The 15,431-nt window shown below is 51.1% G+C and overlaps 1 protein-coding gene across 3 annotated transcripts in view; it reads left to right on the top strand.

The window, feature by feature from the left end:
• Positions 1–14,543, top strand: part of GRB2 (growth factor receptor bound protein 2) — an 85,629-nt gene extending 71,086 nt beyond the window's left edge. For all 3 annotated transcript variants that reach the window (XM_002722939.5, XM_070060336.1, XM_070060337.1), the window contains exons 3-6: positions 3,458–3,555; positions 9,403–9,525; positions 13,340–13,508; positions 14,009–14,543. In XM_002722939.5, the coding sequence (XP_002722985.1) occupies positions 3,458–3,555; positions 9,403–9,525; positions 13,340–13,508; positions 14,009–14,194 (576 nt within the window). In that variant the 3' untranslated portion in view covers positions 14,195–14,543. The remainder of the gene's footprint in view (positions 1–3,457; positions 3,556–9,402; positions 9,526–13,339; positions 13,509–14,008) is intronic.
• Positions 14,544–15,431: the final 888 nt, after the last annotated feature.

Genomic DNA, 15,431 nt, shown 5'->3' on the forward strand with positions numbered 1-15,431 from the left:
TCTTTTCAGAATGAAACAAGAGTCCCTCCTCTGTTGATGCGTGTTCTGTGGACGCCTGTGGACAACATTGCATCCCTAATTTAGGGAAAGGAAAGCCCAGCCCCCAGACTGGGCACCGTCTGTTAGCTCTGGTACTGCTGATGTGTGAAGCCCACTGTGGAGACAGGCAGGTTGAGGTGCTCACTCTGCTGCCCTGCCTGTCACCTTTGTTCACCTGATTCCCTAGTAAGCCTGGGGGACATGTAGCATCACTGTACCTATGAGGAGAGACCATGCGTGGTTCACTGCTGGTGAAACTGAGGTTCAGCCCATGTGCGCAGCTTCTTGAATGAGTCCAGTGCCCTTTTATTGCTCATTGCCCCCTTAACTGTTCATACAGCTTCAAACTGGTGTTGGCGTACGTGGGAAACTTGCATTGCTTTGAACGGTCTCAGATTGGAGGTGAGAAGTGGTATCCAAGTCACATAGGGACAAGCATTTGTGGTGGGGCTTGAGATGCTGCTGGGACACCCTGCCTCCCAGATCAGTGTGCTGGGCTCAGTCCTGGCTGTGTTCCCGCTCCAGCTACCTGCTGAGGCACTTCCTGGCAGGCAGCAGGTGGTGGTCCAAGTACTTAGATCTCTCCCTGCTACTCACATGAGACCAGATGGATCCTGGGTGCTGGCTTGAGCTTGACCCAGCCCTGGCTGTTAAAGTCGTTGGGGGGTGAATCAGCAGATAAAACTCTTTCTCCCTCTCTCCCTCCTTTCCTCCCTCTTCCCTACCCCCCCCCTTAAAAAAATATACATTTTTATTTATTGAAACAAGGAGCCTAAAACTCATTCCAGGTCCCCTACATGGGGGCCAGGGACCCAGGTCCTCGCGCTGTCATTGCTGCCTCCCAGGGCGCACATTGGCAGGAAGCTGGGTCAGAGCAGAGGAGCTGGGATTCAGCCAGGCACTCTGACACGCGATCAGGCGCCCAAGCAGTGACCTGATTGTAGCAGCCAGTGCCTGTCTCAGTTCTAACTTTTGACTGAAGTTTAACATGCACACAGAAGAGTCAGCAAATAAGTCAGCTTTCACAAACGGAACATGGAGCACACCCACAGCAGCAACACCTTGTTGTGTCCGCTCGTGCAGCTGGAGCGGTTCTTACTCTGATCACAGCTCAGGCCATTTCCCCGCTCCTGAATTGCCTCCTGATTTGGACACTCACATTTTCAGAGTCCACTTGCACCAAAAAATAAGCAAATAGATTAAAACCTTCACTGAAACTAGTCTCTTCCTCCTTTTGTAATCTCTCCTCTTGATCAGTCTGCTTCCGTTAAACCACAGTGTGTGTGTGTGGCTACAGGGTCATAACTCAGGGGAATATGGGTTGGAATAGAAACCCAGCTGTGGGGTAAGAGCTAGACACTTTCCTTGGAATTTTGAGAGGCGAATGACACTGGTTGGTGAGCTCGTCAGCGTGTCTGTGACGGTAATGAACAAGCGGCAGCCAGCATGCTCGTGCTGGGGAAGTGGTGATAGGAGCAGCTTCCTCATTCTCAGAACTCGGACCAGGCCTTAAAGATCGTTTGTGATGAGCGGGAGCTTTCCTCTAAAGCCGTAGCAACTCACACATGGTCTTTGTGGATGCGAACCTGTCTCCCTGTGCTCTGGTGTCTGCTTTGTCCCACTTCAGGCTCACATACGCCCATTTGCGCCCTTTACTGTCTTGTACATTTAAACATTTGAATAAAATTTGATCTCTCAACATTTTTTAAATTATACCCCCACCCACAGTTTCAGAGCTTCCTTAGAAAGGAAGGGCTAGGGCAGCGGTCAGTTGGAGGGAGGGGACCACACTGTCAGCTGGAAAGACCTGGTCCGCCTGCCTCCCTCGCTGTCCAGCATTCGCGGATACACTCTTCCTTGGGTGTTTTGTGTCCAGCAGAACCAATCTTTCCTTAAAGTCTAGAGTGAAGAGGTTTAGACACAGGCCCAGCAACACCTTGGCTGTGTGGTAAACTGATTCTCTGGGTGTTTTGCAAATAACCATTTAATGTATTTGAATGTCACATCTTTAAAAAGCTTGAATTCTGTATTTCCCTGCCTCCTGGAGTAGAACATACCAAGTATTTTGTTCTGCAGAAAACTATAATTCTTTTTTTTTTAATTTATTTTATTTATTAGAGTTACTGAGAGAGGTAAAGAGAGAGAGACAGACAGACAGACAGACACAGAGAGAGACACTTCCATCCACTGGTTCACTCCCTAAATAGCCACAACTATGGGAGCTGGGCCGGGTCTCCCACGTGGATGCAGGGGCCCAAATCTTCCACTGCTTTCCTAGGCCATGAGCAGAGACCTGGGTCAGAAGAGGAGCAGCCAAGACACAACCCAGTGCCCATGAAGGAGGTTGTCACCACAAGCAGAGGCTTCGCCTGCTACTCCACGGTGCCGGCTCCCAAACAAATCTTAAGGAAAAAAAAAGAAGATTTTCCAACCTGCCTGTTGTCTAGGATAGTGAGCCACTGCTGTGCTCGTCAGTTTCCTTTGCTCACCATTTTGGAGCTGTGCTCACCTCTGCCTTTTGTTAGAAGTCTAGAATCCACAGGTGGCATCTGTGCCACACCTGGTCTCGTTCTGCTGCTTACTGGTGCTGTGCTGCCTTCTGTGTCGTGGACAGGCTGTCCATGTGAGTCACAGGAGGCAGTGTGCGAGAGGACGCCAAGTTGGAACTTGGAAATCCACGCGTGAGTCTCAGCTGTGTGAGGTCACCAGCTCTTGACCTCGGGTCACCATTTCATTCTTCTGGGCTCCACATTTACAGGATATTTACAGAGTGCCGTTGCTCAGTTATGGGGTCCCCACGTCTTCCTGCAGAAGTGTGCTGGCTGCTGCACACAGGCAGAGGTGTGTGAGGCGATTGGATGAGTAGGACTCTAGGCTTTTTCACTGGAACAGTTTTCCCATATAAAGGTTTGTGGCTGTGCTCACAGGTCACCTCACCGTGGAACCATTTGGTGGATGACTTGTACTCGTAACAACCTGTGGGGGCTACCAAGGACTCCCAGGGTTGGATCCCTGTAGTTTCTAGAGGTTGACCGAGACCTCCAGAGAGGGCCAAGTGTGTGTCTGTCTTGCTGCTCTCTCCCAGGCCGTCCTCCTCTCACCTCCACCAGGCCCTGTGCCTCTTCTCCCATGTTTTCTAAAATCAGAAAGCCCTAATCAGTATTTTCCCTGTCACTCTGTCTGCTTTCCTACTGGAGTTTTAAGTATATATGTTTGAACTTCATTTTCAGAGACATTTCTTTTTAATTTTAACAGAATTTAACATAATGCCTGTTGGCTGGAGTTAAATGAGCCTCACATCCGTGTGGCTGATAATACTCTAAACAAGACCTTCCACAAGCAGACCTAAAGTCTTGTGGCTGCCCTTTTCAAAAGGAAAGGAAGTGATGGATTTTTTTCTTGCCTTATTTCTCTCCAGGTTTTGAATGAAGAATGTGATCAGAACTGGTACAAGGCAGAGCTCAATGGGAAAGACGGCTTCATTCCCAAGAACTACATAGAAATGAAACCGCATCCGTAAGTTGGGCTCCATGGGTTTCTGACGTTGTACCCGCTTGCTTGTTTCAAACACTGATTTGAAAATTGAGACCACTAGGATGGAGATCATACTTTTATTCTGTCTGCCTCGGGAATTAAAGCATATTGACTGTACGTGTGTGTGTGTGTGTGTGTGTAATGCTAGTGTAATTATCAGTAATAGCATGTTTTAGATCGGTTAGTGATCTTCAAAAGTAAAAGTTTTGCAAGTCCATAAATCTTCTGGTAATTCTTTGGAGCTAGATGTGTTTCATAATTCTGGATTTTCTGAGCTTCAGAAAGGCTGCCTACCCCACGTGGTGTTGACGACCCTGTGGGACGGCGTCTTAATGAGCTCTGGGTGTGTGTCCCAGAGCACGGCACTCGGCATGTGACAGTTCTCAGCGGCCAGTTGCTCTTCCTCTTATTGCCCCCACTTCCCAGAGCATGAAATACGTTCTCTTCCAAGCTGCAGAGAGCAGTGAACATTTTAAATTAAATTTTAATCTTAAATCCTGTTCTCTGATTTATATTGATGCGGGACTCACGGGGCCCTGGGGACCCCTGCAGACTACAGCCCTCCCACCATGCCAAGTCCTCTTGCTCTGGCCCTGCTGCTACCCCAGGAGGGAGCAGGGCAGCCAGAGCTCTCTGCGCACCCGCTGAGTGGTAGCTCCGTGGTCTCTGCCCTGCCAGCACCACCCCAGTGTTTGCTCTGTTCTCCCCCAGGCCCGGGAGCAGAGCTCTTAATGCTGCATGTGCTGCTTTAAATCCCCCAAAACGCCCTGGTACACAGTACACATGCAGCGTGTCAGTGTTAGAGCGGACCTCAGCGTCGTTGAGTCCGCCTTTATCCTGCACATCAGGAGCGTTTCTAGTGTTTTTATTTTAGTGCTAGTATCCAGAATTTATTACAAAAGACCGTGATGCAGAGGCGTAGAGCAGTGTAAGAGTTTGACCCTGCGCACAAGGCCCTTGCAGAGATATTGGCCACTCACAGCCAAATGCAGGCAAGACACCTCCGTGCAAGCCAAGCCCCAAACCTGCTCTCAGAAGACAGTTTGCCTATTGTGAAAGGAAGGAGACAACCAGAGCTCCCGTGGAGCTGCGTGCGGAGCTCACGCCCCGTCCATCAGTGACGTCTTCCCGAGAGTGCTGACTTGTGGCAGGTGCTTTGTGAGGTGGGGGACCATGCTGTGTAGCCACGTGTGGCTCCTGTGAGAGCGTGTGCCGGAAGCCCCCGCCTGGAGATGGGAGGTGGGCTCGCGGCAAGGTGCAGAAGCTGGGGCGTTCTCAAGGAGCTGGCTCATCATGGCTCAATCCCTGTTTCATCAAATGAGTTACAAGGGGGAACCCAGTCTAATTTGTACAGTTTATTTTTCTAGTTTTTTTTTTTTTTAACTCATGCTATCTTGTATGTTCATTAAGTATACAAGTTTAATTTCCCCCCAAAAGAATTCTTGAAGAAATTGTTTTCTGCATCTATGTTCTGTAACTTGTGCCTTGCTTTTGTACATGATAACTCAGTATTTTCTAATCAAACCTCAGGCTCAAATTTTTGGTAATAAAAACCAAAAGCATAAATCTTCAGAGACATGTGCACAAAACACCCTGACTCCTGTCCTTGGGTTGGTAACTCCCTTGTTTGAGTTCCTTGGAATGTAAGATTTGGTTAACTTGTAGCTGGTACGTGTGTGTGTGTGTATACATATATATAATGTAGAATAGAGTGTGTGTGTGTGTGTGTGTGTGTGTGAGTGAATGGTAGTTTTTTGCTAAGATGTGGTGAACGCAAAGCTGCAGGTTCTTAAGAGTTTCCTGTGCCGTGCAGTAACTGCAGCTTTTCACTCAGAAAGCCAGTGAAGGGCAGTGTTGCTTTGGGGCGGGCGTTATAGCGTCCCTTACATGGAGGGCCTCCTGGACTCATTCTGGACTGCACGCTGGGCTGCACAGAAGTGTTGGGCAGGGGTTACTGAGAGTGAGAGGCCGGCTGGGTCACACAGCAGCCCCCGTCCTGTGTAGGCAAATGACACCTGCACCTTGCACCTTCAGTCTGTCCTCCGATCAGCCCTAGGTCGAGGGCTCAGAAGGCTTTTCCTGAAGAAAGTCAGGCAGTGAATATTTCAGGCTTTGTGGGCCACATGCAGTCTGCCCGTTAGCCTTAGGCTGCTGGCCGCACAAAACAGGCCATGGCTCAACTGAGGGCCATGGTTTGCTGGTTCTGCACTAGATCCAACAATGACAAAAATCAACTTAAGTTCCTGTGCATATTTTCAGACTGAAAGGGAATACAGCGGATCATACTGCACTTTTTATATTAAATCAGCTTTTGCCTATGGTTCTAAATCCTTTTTTTTTTTTTCCCTTTCAGATTGTATCAGGCATTACAGGCACTTTGAACAGGATAGGAAAGACCACCTCACAAGTCTGCCCTGTGCTAAAGCCCACCATGCCTGTGCCTGTGGTGGTGTGACCTACAGGCATTAGCCACACGCAGGACTGCTGTAGATGTTTGCAGTGTAGGTGTAGGGTTGGTGGTGATGTCCTAGCTGAGGTACAGTGCAGGGTAATAGGCTCCCTCTTTCGGTTTCTGAGGACGAGGAAAGTTTAAAATACAGCAGTACAGCCCCACCAAATACAGCATTTGAATTAACAGGTGCAACAGACTGTACAGTGGGTGTTGGTGTTAGGGTTGCAGTGTGTTGTCTATACTGAGGGTGGAGCCACGTATGTGCTTTTCATACCAAATGCATGTAGATGACAGCATATGGGATTAGTAAAGGATAGTAAAAAATTAAATTGGGAAATAAGGTTTTCCGCTTTCCCCCTTGCTATCTCTGTTGTAGTATAAATGTGTCTTTCCTCTTTAAAGATTATATATTTATTTGAAAGGCAGAGTTACAAAGAGAGGGAGAAAGAGAGAGTCTGGAGCTCCATCCAGGTTTCTCACGTGGGTGCTTCAGCCATCACCTGCTCTCTCCCCAGGCGCGGTAGCAGGGAGCTACCAGGGACTCGGTCAGTGCTCATCAGAGAGGATCTCAGCATTGCAGGCAGTGCCTAACCCAGTCACCACATGCCAGTGTCTCTCTCTCTCGCTCTCTTTTTTGGTGATAAGATTTATCTGTTAGTTGAAAGGCAGAGCAACAGAGAAGGAGAAATCTTCTATCTACTATTCACTCCCCCAGATGGCTACAGCAGCCAGGGCTGGGGGCCCAGGCTGAAGGCAGAAGCCAGGATTCCATCCTGGTCCCTCCCATGAGTACATGGGCCATTTTGCAGTGCCTTCCTAGGCACATTAGCAGGAAGCTGGTTTGGAAGTAGTAGCTGGGCTCAAATCCACCCTCAGCTGTGGGTGCCCGCGGTGGTTACCCCACTGCGCCGCAGCAGCTGCTCCAGCGTTTTGTCCGTAGGCACATGCAGTTCCTCATAAATAAAACCATTAAAGGAGCCGGCGCCGCGGCTCACGAGGCTAATCCTCCGCCTTGCAGTGCCGGCACACCGGGTTCTAGTCCCGGTCGGGGTGCCGGATTCTGTCCCGGTTGCCCCTCTTCCAGGCCAGCTCTCTGCTGTGGCCAGGGAGTGCAGTGGAGGATGGCCCAAGTGCTTGGGCCCTGCACCCCATGGAAGACCAGGAGAAGCACCTGGCTCCCGGCTTCGGATCAGCGCGGTGCGCCAGGCGCAGCGTGCCAGCCGCGGCGGCCATTGGAGGGTGAACCAACGGCAAAAGGAAGACCTTTCTCTCTCTCTCTCTCACTGTCCACTCTGCCTGTAAAAAATAAATAAATAAATAAATAAATCTTTAAAAAAAAAAAAAACCATTAAAGGAATTGAATCCAACTAACAAGGAATAAAAAATGCTATGGAAATGTAGAATGGTGCTGTTAATGTTTTTAACTAAAACAGATTAGCCATACATCACAGAGTGTAATGTCCCTTCTGTTGGGTGGGACGTCAAAAAGAGAGAGAGAGGAGACAGGTAGTTGGGTAGAAACAGGAGATAGAAAATAAATTTTTGTTTAATAAAATGATCCCTTGTGCGAATTTTGTCTTGATCTGAGTCTGGCATGTTGTATTTTATAAAAATTCCAATTAGAGTACTGTTCTGTATTTTTACTTAACACTTCACTGTGATTTTTTAAAATTGAAAACAGAATTAAGTTGGTTTTAAGCCAAGGACAAGAAAACATTGCAACTGTATCCGTGCCCCACAAGGAAGGGACTGAAAATAAATGCATGTAACTACCAACAGCAGCTGCCTCCAGGAAGTTTGAAAGAAGATTCTTGCTTTTTTATTTTATTTTATTCGTTTCTTAATTACAGGGAAAGCTCCCATTTGCAGTGGGCTGGAGCTGGTTAGGGCCTGAGCCAGGAGCCAGCAACTCAATCCAGATTCCCACATGGCTGACAGGGACCCAACTGCTTAAACCATCACCCGCTGTCTCCAGGGTGTACATCAGCAGGAAGCCGGAGGGGAGTGGAGCCAGGACTCAGATCCAGACACTGTGATATGGGATGTGGGGGATGTGCCTTCACCACTACGCCAGATGCCAGCTCCTTGCTTTTAGTTTTTGCTTCACATACAGCTAGGCTGTTTTACTCTATAGTCATTTCTTTATTCCTGGGGGAAGGAAGAGAAAGGAGCACCCCTATGGGGAGATCTGGAGGCCCAGGAGGAGATTGTGACTGTGGGGTTGAGGGAGAGGCTATTGGGTGGATTCCCGCTGACCTGCACCCCATCAGGGGCAGTGTAAGCTCGAAAGCTGACACTGGAAACTGGGAGGTGCTCTTGTCACTGGCAGCTGTCCTTCCGTACTTAGAGGTCATCTGTCCTCCTCCTGTATGACTGCCCTTGTGGCCTGGTTTCCAGGCACGGAGGACTTACCCTTGAGTCTTAGTAGACACGGAGGACTTAACGTCCCAGCTCCTCAGCAGCTGGTGTCACAAGTAATTCCATTTAGGAGCATGGTCCGAGGTCTCCGAGGGGGCCAGGTGACTTCTGGGCAGTTCAGGTGTTTCGCTGTGGGTTTTTGTCTGGTACACTATTTTAGAGACATCTCGTAATAAGGTTGCTTAGGAGTGAGATAGAGATGCAGTTACATTTGTAACTTTAGTGGACTGTTTGGTGCCTTTAATATAGTTCACGTATTGAGTGAGTGCTGCTTAAGTAAGACAAAAACATTAAGGAGGATTTTCAGAGAGCACACTGTTTTTAGTGTCTTGTCCTAATTAGCAGTGGTTTTCACCTGCAGTAGCTGGGTGGCTGTGACTAAGCTCTTGCCTTCTCCTCCTGGTGAGCCACAAGGCACTCACTCTCCAGTTTTTCTGTGAATTCAGCCACGTTTCTTCGGGCCGGGTGGTTTATCAGGGAAGCTGAGGAGTCTGTAGCTGACTGCAAGTGAAAATCGTGATTTTGTAGCTGCTGCACACACGGTGAATTGTGGTGTCCTGGGTGTCACGGGGGCCCCGAGAGGTCGCCGACTGTGGTCACTGTGGAGGCTGTGCCTTCCCCCTTGGGCTCTGAGCAGAAGTAGCCCTGCCTCCCCGATTTCCTCCCTTCATTATTAGTCCCCCATCAAGTGGCTGCCACCAGTCAGGGACTGTCTCTGCCTGTGTGGTTCCTCCTGGCTTCACATCCTCTGGCCTGGGAAGCCAGTCTAAGCATCTGTATCCACAGAGAGTGGCCTGCATAGTGCCTGCTGAGTCTCTTGGGAGCTGGAGTGAGGAGAAGGGTGGTCTGTCGGGGAGCCCCTGTGGCAAGGAGTGCTCTGTTACCCCCATCTCCAGGGGTGGGTGTCCCCGTTCCTTTCAGGGGAAGTAACTGTTGACTCCCTTGCCTTCTTTCTCTAGGTGGTTTTTTGGCAAAATACCCAGAGCCAAGGCAGAAGAAATGCTCAGCAAACAGCGGCATGACGGGGCCTTTCTCATCCGCGAGAGCGAGAGCGCGCCCGGCGATTTCTCCCTCTCCGTCAAGTGAGTGTTTCCTGCCCCGCTGCCGGGAAGCCGGCTGCCGCTGACGGGAATCGTGCAGCCAGCGTCGGTGTCTGGCCACGCAGACTGCCGGGGGTCCAACCAGCCTGGACAGCATTTTCATTTTATTTTGAAACCCTGATGGTCCGGGCTTGCTGCCCTGGATGGAGCCCCGGGGGAGCCGTCTCCAGGACTGAGGCAGGCAGCGTCCCTCCATGGGCATCCGCCGGGGGTTCCTGCAGTGGACTCAGTGCTCAGATGACCAGTCCCGTCCTGGACCTCCCTGTAACTAACAAGGTGCTGGGGAGGATTTGGGGGGAGCCGTCCCAGGTGGTAGATTTGTGGTAAGGAGCTAGCAAGCAGGAGTGGAGAAGATTTTGAGTTCTCATTTCCATGTGGGTTTTTTTCTTTGCTTTTGTTTTTTTTGCTTTCAGTCCTGTTCTGATTAATAAATTATCATAGGAAACCCTCCCTCGGAAATTTTACAAATCACTTTAGTGTTTATACACATAAACACATGTATATGGGTAATTAGGTTAAATTAGGTTAAAGCTCAGATTGCCGTTTTATTATAGATTACATTAAAGTTATTTTTATAATTTTTAAAGATTTATTTTATTTATTTGAAAGAGTTACACAGAGAGAAGGAGAGAGAGAGGGGTCTTCCGTCGCTGGTTCACTCATCAATTGGCCGCAATGGCCAGAGCTGCACTGATCCAAAGCCAGGAGCCAGGAGCTTCCTCTGGGTCTTCCCACATGGGGGCAGAGGCCCAAGGAGTTGGGCCATGTTGTACTGCTTTCCCAGGCCACAGCAGAGAGCTGGATCAGAAGTGGAGCAGCCGGGCCTCAACCCGGCGCCCATATGAGATGGTGGCACTGCAGGTGGCAACTTCACCCGCTTCGCCACAGCGCTGGCCCCTAAAATTATTTTTAACATGAGGGTAAGAGAATAATTTACAAATGATATAAAGCACGAGACTTTAAAAGAGAACTTAGTATTTTGGTTTAAGATTAATGTGTGGTTAAAGTATAGATTTTTTTTTTAACAGCAGATTTAAATATAGAGATGTGTCTTTTTTAAAATGTGAATTAGGACCCATGATTGTGGGTATTTGTTTGTTTGATTGTTTTCCATTTTATTTGAAAGACAGAGACCAAAAGAGATCCCCCCTTCTGGTTCACTCCCCAAATGCCTGCAACAGCTGGGGCTGGGCCAAGCTGAAGCCAGGATCCCAGACTCCATCCAGGTCTCACGTGGGTGACAGGGGCTCCTGTGAGTGAGCCGCCTCCGCTGCCTCCCAGGATCTGCGTGAGCAGGAGGCTGGAGTCGGAGCAGAGCTGGGGCTCAGACACTGATGTTTGTGCAGGCTTCTTAACCAAAGGCCTGTCCAGTAAGGACTCCTTGAAGGGCTTGATTGAACATCGCAAGTGAAGTTCTGCTGCAGAGCGTGGCCCGGGGAGGGGAGGGCGGTGGGGTCATCATCTGTGTGCATCTCGGTCCCTTGTGTTTTATGCTGACTGAGTATAAAGTAAACGTGCGACTAGGAATACAAGCAGTTGGTCATTGGCTGGTGGCCAGCACCTCCGGGCACTCAGTGTGGGACACTCCTGCCACAGACACCAAAACCCGCAGCACTCCCTTTTATCAAATTCTCTATTCATTGTCTGAGAAATAAAGTGTGAGACTGCCTGTGACAACAGAAAATGTGTCACCAAGGAGGCTCAAGAATCAACAGCCTCAGCAGTGTTTCTCTGGTTTTTAAGATGTTTTGAGTCAGTGATTCGAGCCCTTGTAGTTGGCAGAGTGCTCACCCGGGACCTTACGCACCTAAGAAACTGACCGCGTCCACCGCCAGCGAGTCCCCAGGGCCAGAGGTGCAGGACAGGCCCTTCTTCCAGAAGCCCTCTCACTAGCACTGCACCCCCCCACACACACCCCTCCCCCTCCTCTCTCCCCCGTGTGTGTGTGTGTTGTGTGTTGTGTGTGGGTGTGTGAGAAAGCAGTACAGCAGCCACCCCCATCCGCGGCTTCACGGTCCACAAGTGACTGTGGTCTAAAAATACTGATCGGGACATTCCAGGAACAAACAGTTCAGATTTTAAATGACTTTTATTTTTTTGTGGTTGTTGGTTGTTACAATTGTCTTGTGTATTGTTAGTTTACTATACCTAACTTACTAATTTAACTTTATCATAGAAGTGTGTGTGTGTGTGTGTGTGTGGTGTTTGCAAGAGAAAGCAGTATATATGCAGTTTGGTACTATCCACCGTCTCACGCATCCACTGGGGGTCTTAGAACCCCCCGCAGCACACACACACACACACACAAACCACACTATGGATAGTGGGGGAGGGAATGCCAGGGCCACTGGATTGTCTTCCCCCAACCCCACTTGGTATCCTGCACTCCGGCTTCCTTGAAGCCCAGTCCTGCCACCTGCTGGCTGTTTTTGGAAAGTGTTGGCTTCTTTAGGCTTTAATACTGAAGGAGGGCCTTTGACGTTAAAATTATCTATTTACTTATTTGAAAGAGTTGCAGAGAAAAAGAGAAATCGGCTGCAATGGCCAGCACTAAGCCAGGCTGAAACCGGGAGCTTCCTCCCAGTCTGCCACGTGGGTGGCAGGGACCCAAGCACTGGGGCCTTCGTCTGCTGCTTTTCCTACGCCATTAGCATCCAGACTTGACCGTCGCTCGTATGGAATGCCAGCATTGCAGGCGAGGGCTTTACCTGTTATGGCGCAATACCGACCCAAAGGAGGGCTTTGAGGAACACGTGCTCACTGAGTCCTTGGAGGATTCAGCAGGGAACGGGACAGCAGGTGTCACTGGCAGCTCTGTGTTGCTGGCCAGCATTAAGGGGAGTGGATTTTCTGGCGATGGAGGGTGTGGGGACTTTGGTGCCTGGGCCTCTTTTGCTGTCCCAGTACATCCTTTTTCCCCCCACGGCCTTTATCCCGTGAGTAGAACTCAAATCCCCAAGTGGGAAATGACTGGAGTATTTCTGGTACCTGGAGCTTTGTTGAGCGTATCTGCTTCCTCACCTTATTTTCTATCCCACCTTTGAGATTTTAATTATTTTTGCTTGAAGCGTAGTTAATTAAGGTATATTCCTTGTCTTAAGTGAGGCTGATGTAGTTGGTACAGTGCAGGGCACAGCATGGGTTGGGACATTCCTTTTTTTTTTAAAGGTAATTTACATGAAGGGCAGAGTTGCAGAGACAGAGGAGATAAAGACAGAGAGCGGTAGGGGCGGCGGCGGGTGGGGGGGGTCTTCCATGCTCTGGTTACCTCCCCACATGGCCGCAATGACGAGGACTAGGCGGGTCTGAAGCCAGGATCCTCTTCCAGGTCTCCCACACGGCGGCAGGGGCCCCAGATATCGGACCATCTTCTGCTGCTTTCCCAGTTGCATTAGCAGGGAGCTGGGTCAGAAATGGAGCATCTGGGGCTTGAACTGACACCCGCATGGGATGCTGGTGCCACGGGCAGCGCCTCTGCGCAGTGTGCTGCAGCGCCGGCCTCATTCTCCATCCCATAAATGCCTGTAGAATTAGACCGAGTGGGGCCTGGCCTGTCCCGTGAGGGCTCTTTGTGTTGTTGCGGGTGACCGTCAGTCACGGTGAGGGTCTCGGCACGCTCAGCGGCCGTCCCACCCTCTCCAGCCAGGCTCAGTGGCGTGTAGCCAACCGGCCCGCAGGCTGTGAGGAGCGTTGCCAGACAGTGGCTTTCTCTGGACCCCTCCTGTTTGGCAGAGGGCCTCATGGGCCAGGCCAGAGCCCTTTGACCCACGTGCTGTGTTCTCTGCCCCACCCCCAGGTTTGGAAATGACGTGCAGCACTTCAAGGTGCTCCGAGACGGAGCGGGGAAGTATTTCCTCTGGGTGGTGAAGTTCAACTCCTTGAATGAGCTGGTGGATTACCACAGGTCGACGTCTGTCTCCAGAAACCAGCAGATATTCCTGCGGGACATAGAGCAGGTGCCGCAGGTAAGGCTGGGGCAGAGTCGGGCTCACCTCCAGCGGTTAGGAGCAGGTGCCTTTCAGAGGGTCACTTCCAGCCCCCGTGCTCAGGACATCACCCTTAGCTCACACAGAGGCCTGCGGTTTGCAGTCAGGTGTGTGGCTCGCTCACCACCTGTCTGTCAGCTATTCTGTCCCGGGAAGAAAACTGTGAGGGGTGTCCTGTAGGGAGGGTTGGGGCCTGTGCTCGCACCTGTGCGCCTGTCCCTGGCGGCCCAGCTGAGTCCACCACCTTATGTTTTCAAGCTCATCCAGATGTTTTGACTGCAAACCCTCGAGGGTGTTGGCAGCGACAGGAGCTCAGAGGTGTTGGATCCTGGGCTGTGCAGGAGCCCAGACTCCCAGGGGTGCTGACTATGCTGCTGACACGCCCTGGGGAGTGCAGCCCCCGAGCGTGGGTGCCCAGCGCAGGAAGGACTCCAGGCTCGGGGTGTCACACGCGTGTTTTCCCTGCTCCTCTTTTGCAGCAGCCGACGTACGTCCAGGCCCTCTTTGACTTTGACCCCCAGGAGGACGGAGAGCTGGGGTTCCGCCGGGGAGATTTCATCCATGTCATGGATAACTCTGACCCCAACTGGTGGAAGGGGGCTTGCCACGGGCAGACCGGCATGTTCCCCCGCAATTACGTCACCCCCGTGAACCGGAATGTCTAAGAATCAAGGGGAGGTTATTTAAAGCCGTGAAAAGTTGAAAACACGAAAGAATGACAGCCCCGGGCTGCCTCTCCCAGCAGCCTTGCAGGAGCCCGGACACCTGGCTGGGTCACCTCACGCCCGTGACTCTCTGACCTGGGTTGGAACTTCGGGGGGTGGGAGGGGGCATTGGATATAAAAATGCCAAAACTTACCTATTAAGAAAAGAGTTTTTATTACAGATTTTCACCGCTGCTCCTTTGCCCCGCCTTTGTCCTTTTTCTCGTCCTTTTTCTCCCGTTCTTCAGTGCATGACGTGTAAGGCCACGTATAGTCCTAGCTGATGCCAATAATAAAAGAAAAGAAACCACGTGCGCTGGTATCTTCTCTATGCAAAATGTCTGTTTAGTTGGAACAACTACTGCTGTGTTCTCCGTGCGTGCACACAGAAAGGAGCAGGCGGGCAGCTTCTGCCGGGTCAGGGTGGCGTCCGCGGGCCCAGCCTGGGGCTGTTCTGTCGGGGGTGGGAGGGAGGCGTGTCACCTGCCCCTCGGCTTCCTGAGAAAGTCGGACTGAAAGCCTCCGTCGCTGGCTCCACGTGGGAGCGGCGTCCCTGAGCATTGCTGTTTCCCATGGTGCCTTTCCCCATGTCCCGGGTTGCTTAGGAGGGATGTGTCTTACTTGTTTTGTTTTCAGATAAATTAAAGACAGTCCAAATTGGCCTTCCAGCCGGTTCGTCTCCCACTCTCTGTAAATCCTTTTCCCTCAGGGGAGGGGAAAGCAGGGTAGAGGGAGGAGACAGCGGAAGGCGGGGAGGGGGGCGTTCTACCCGTACCAAGCCAGAAGGCCAGGGTCTGAGGGAGCCGCCGGCCCTGGTGTGCCGGGGAAGGGCCGGCTGCAGCTCTACGGCGTCTGGCTGGATCTGAGTCCTTGCCTTGTGGTCCGGGTATTGTCTACCCTGCCGACCCCAGAGACCCCCGCTCAGACCCCTGGAGCCAGCAAGTCTCAGACACAGGAGAGCCAGTGGAGGAAGTGCTGTTAGGCTGCTGTTCTTGAGCTGCGGCAGGTGGGACTGTGGGCCTGCGTTAGGTTGCAGAAGGAGAGTATTTGTGTTTTTCTTGCTCCTGACATTAGGTCATGGCTCTCACCTTTTGTGTCCCCTCACCTGTCCAGGTGAGCAGCAGGGCAGTGTGCAAAAGCTGGGACACACTGTTCCTTGTCCCGTTCGCAGCAGGCCGGCCCCCAGCACCATCCCCAC

This window comes from Oryctolagus cuniculus, chromosome 17 (assembly GCF_964237555.1).
Source record: "Oryctolagus cuniculus chromosome 17, mOryCun1.1, whole genome shotgun sequence".
Classification (NCBI taxonomy): Eukaryota; Metazoa; Chordata; class Mammalia; order Lagomorpha; family Leporidae; genus Oryctolagus; species Oryctolagus cuniculus.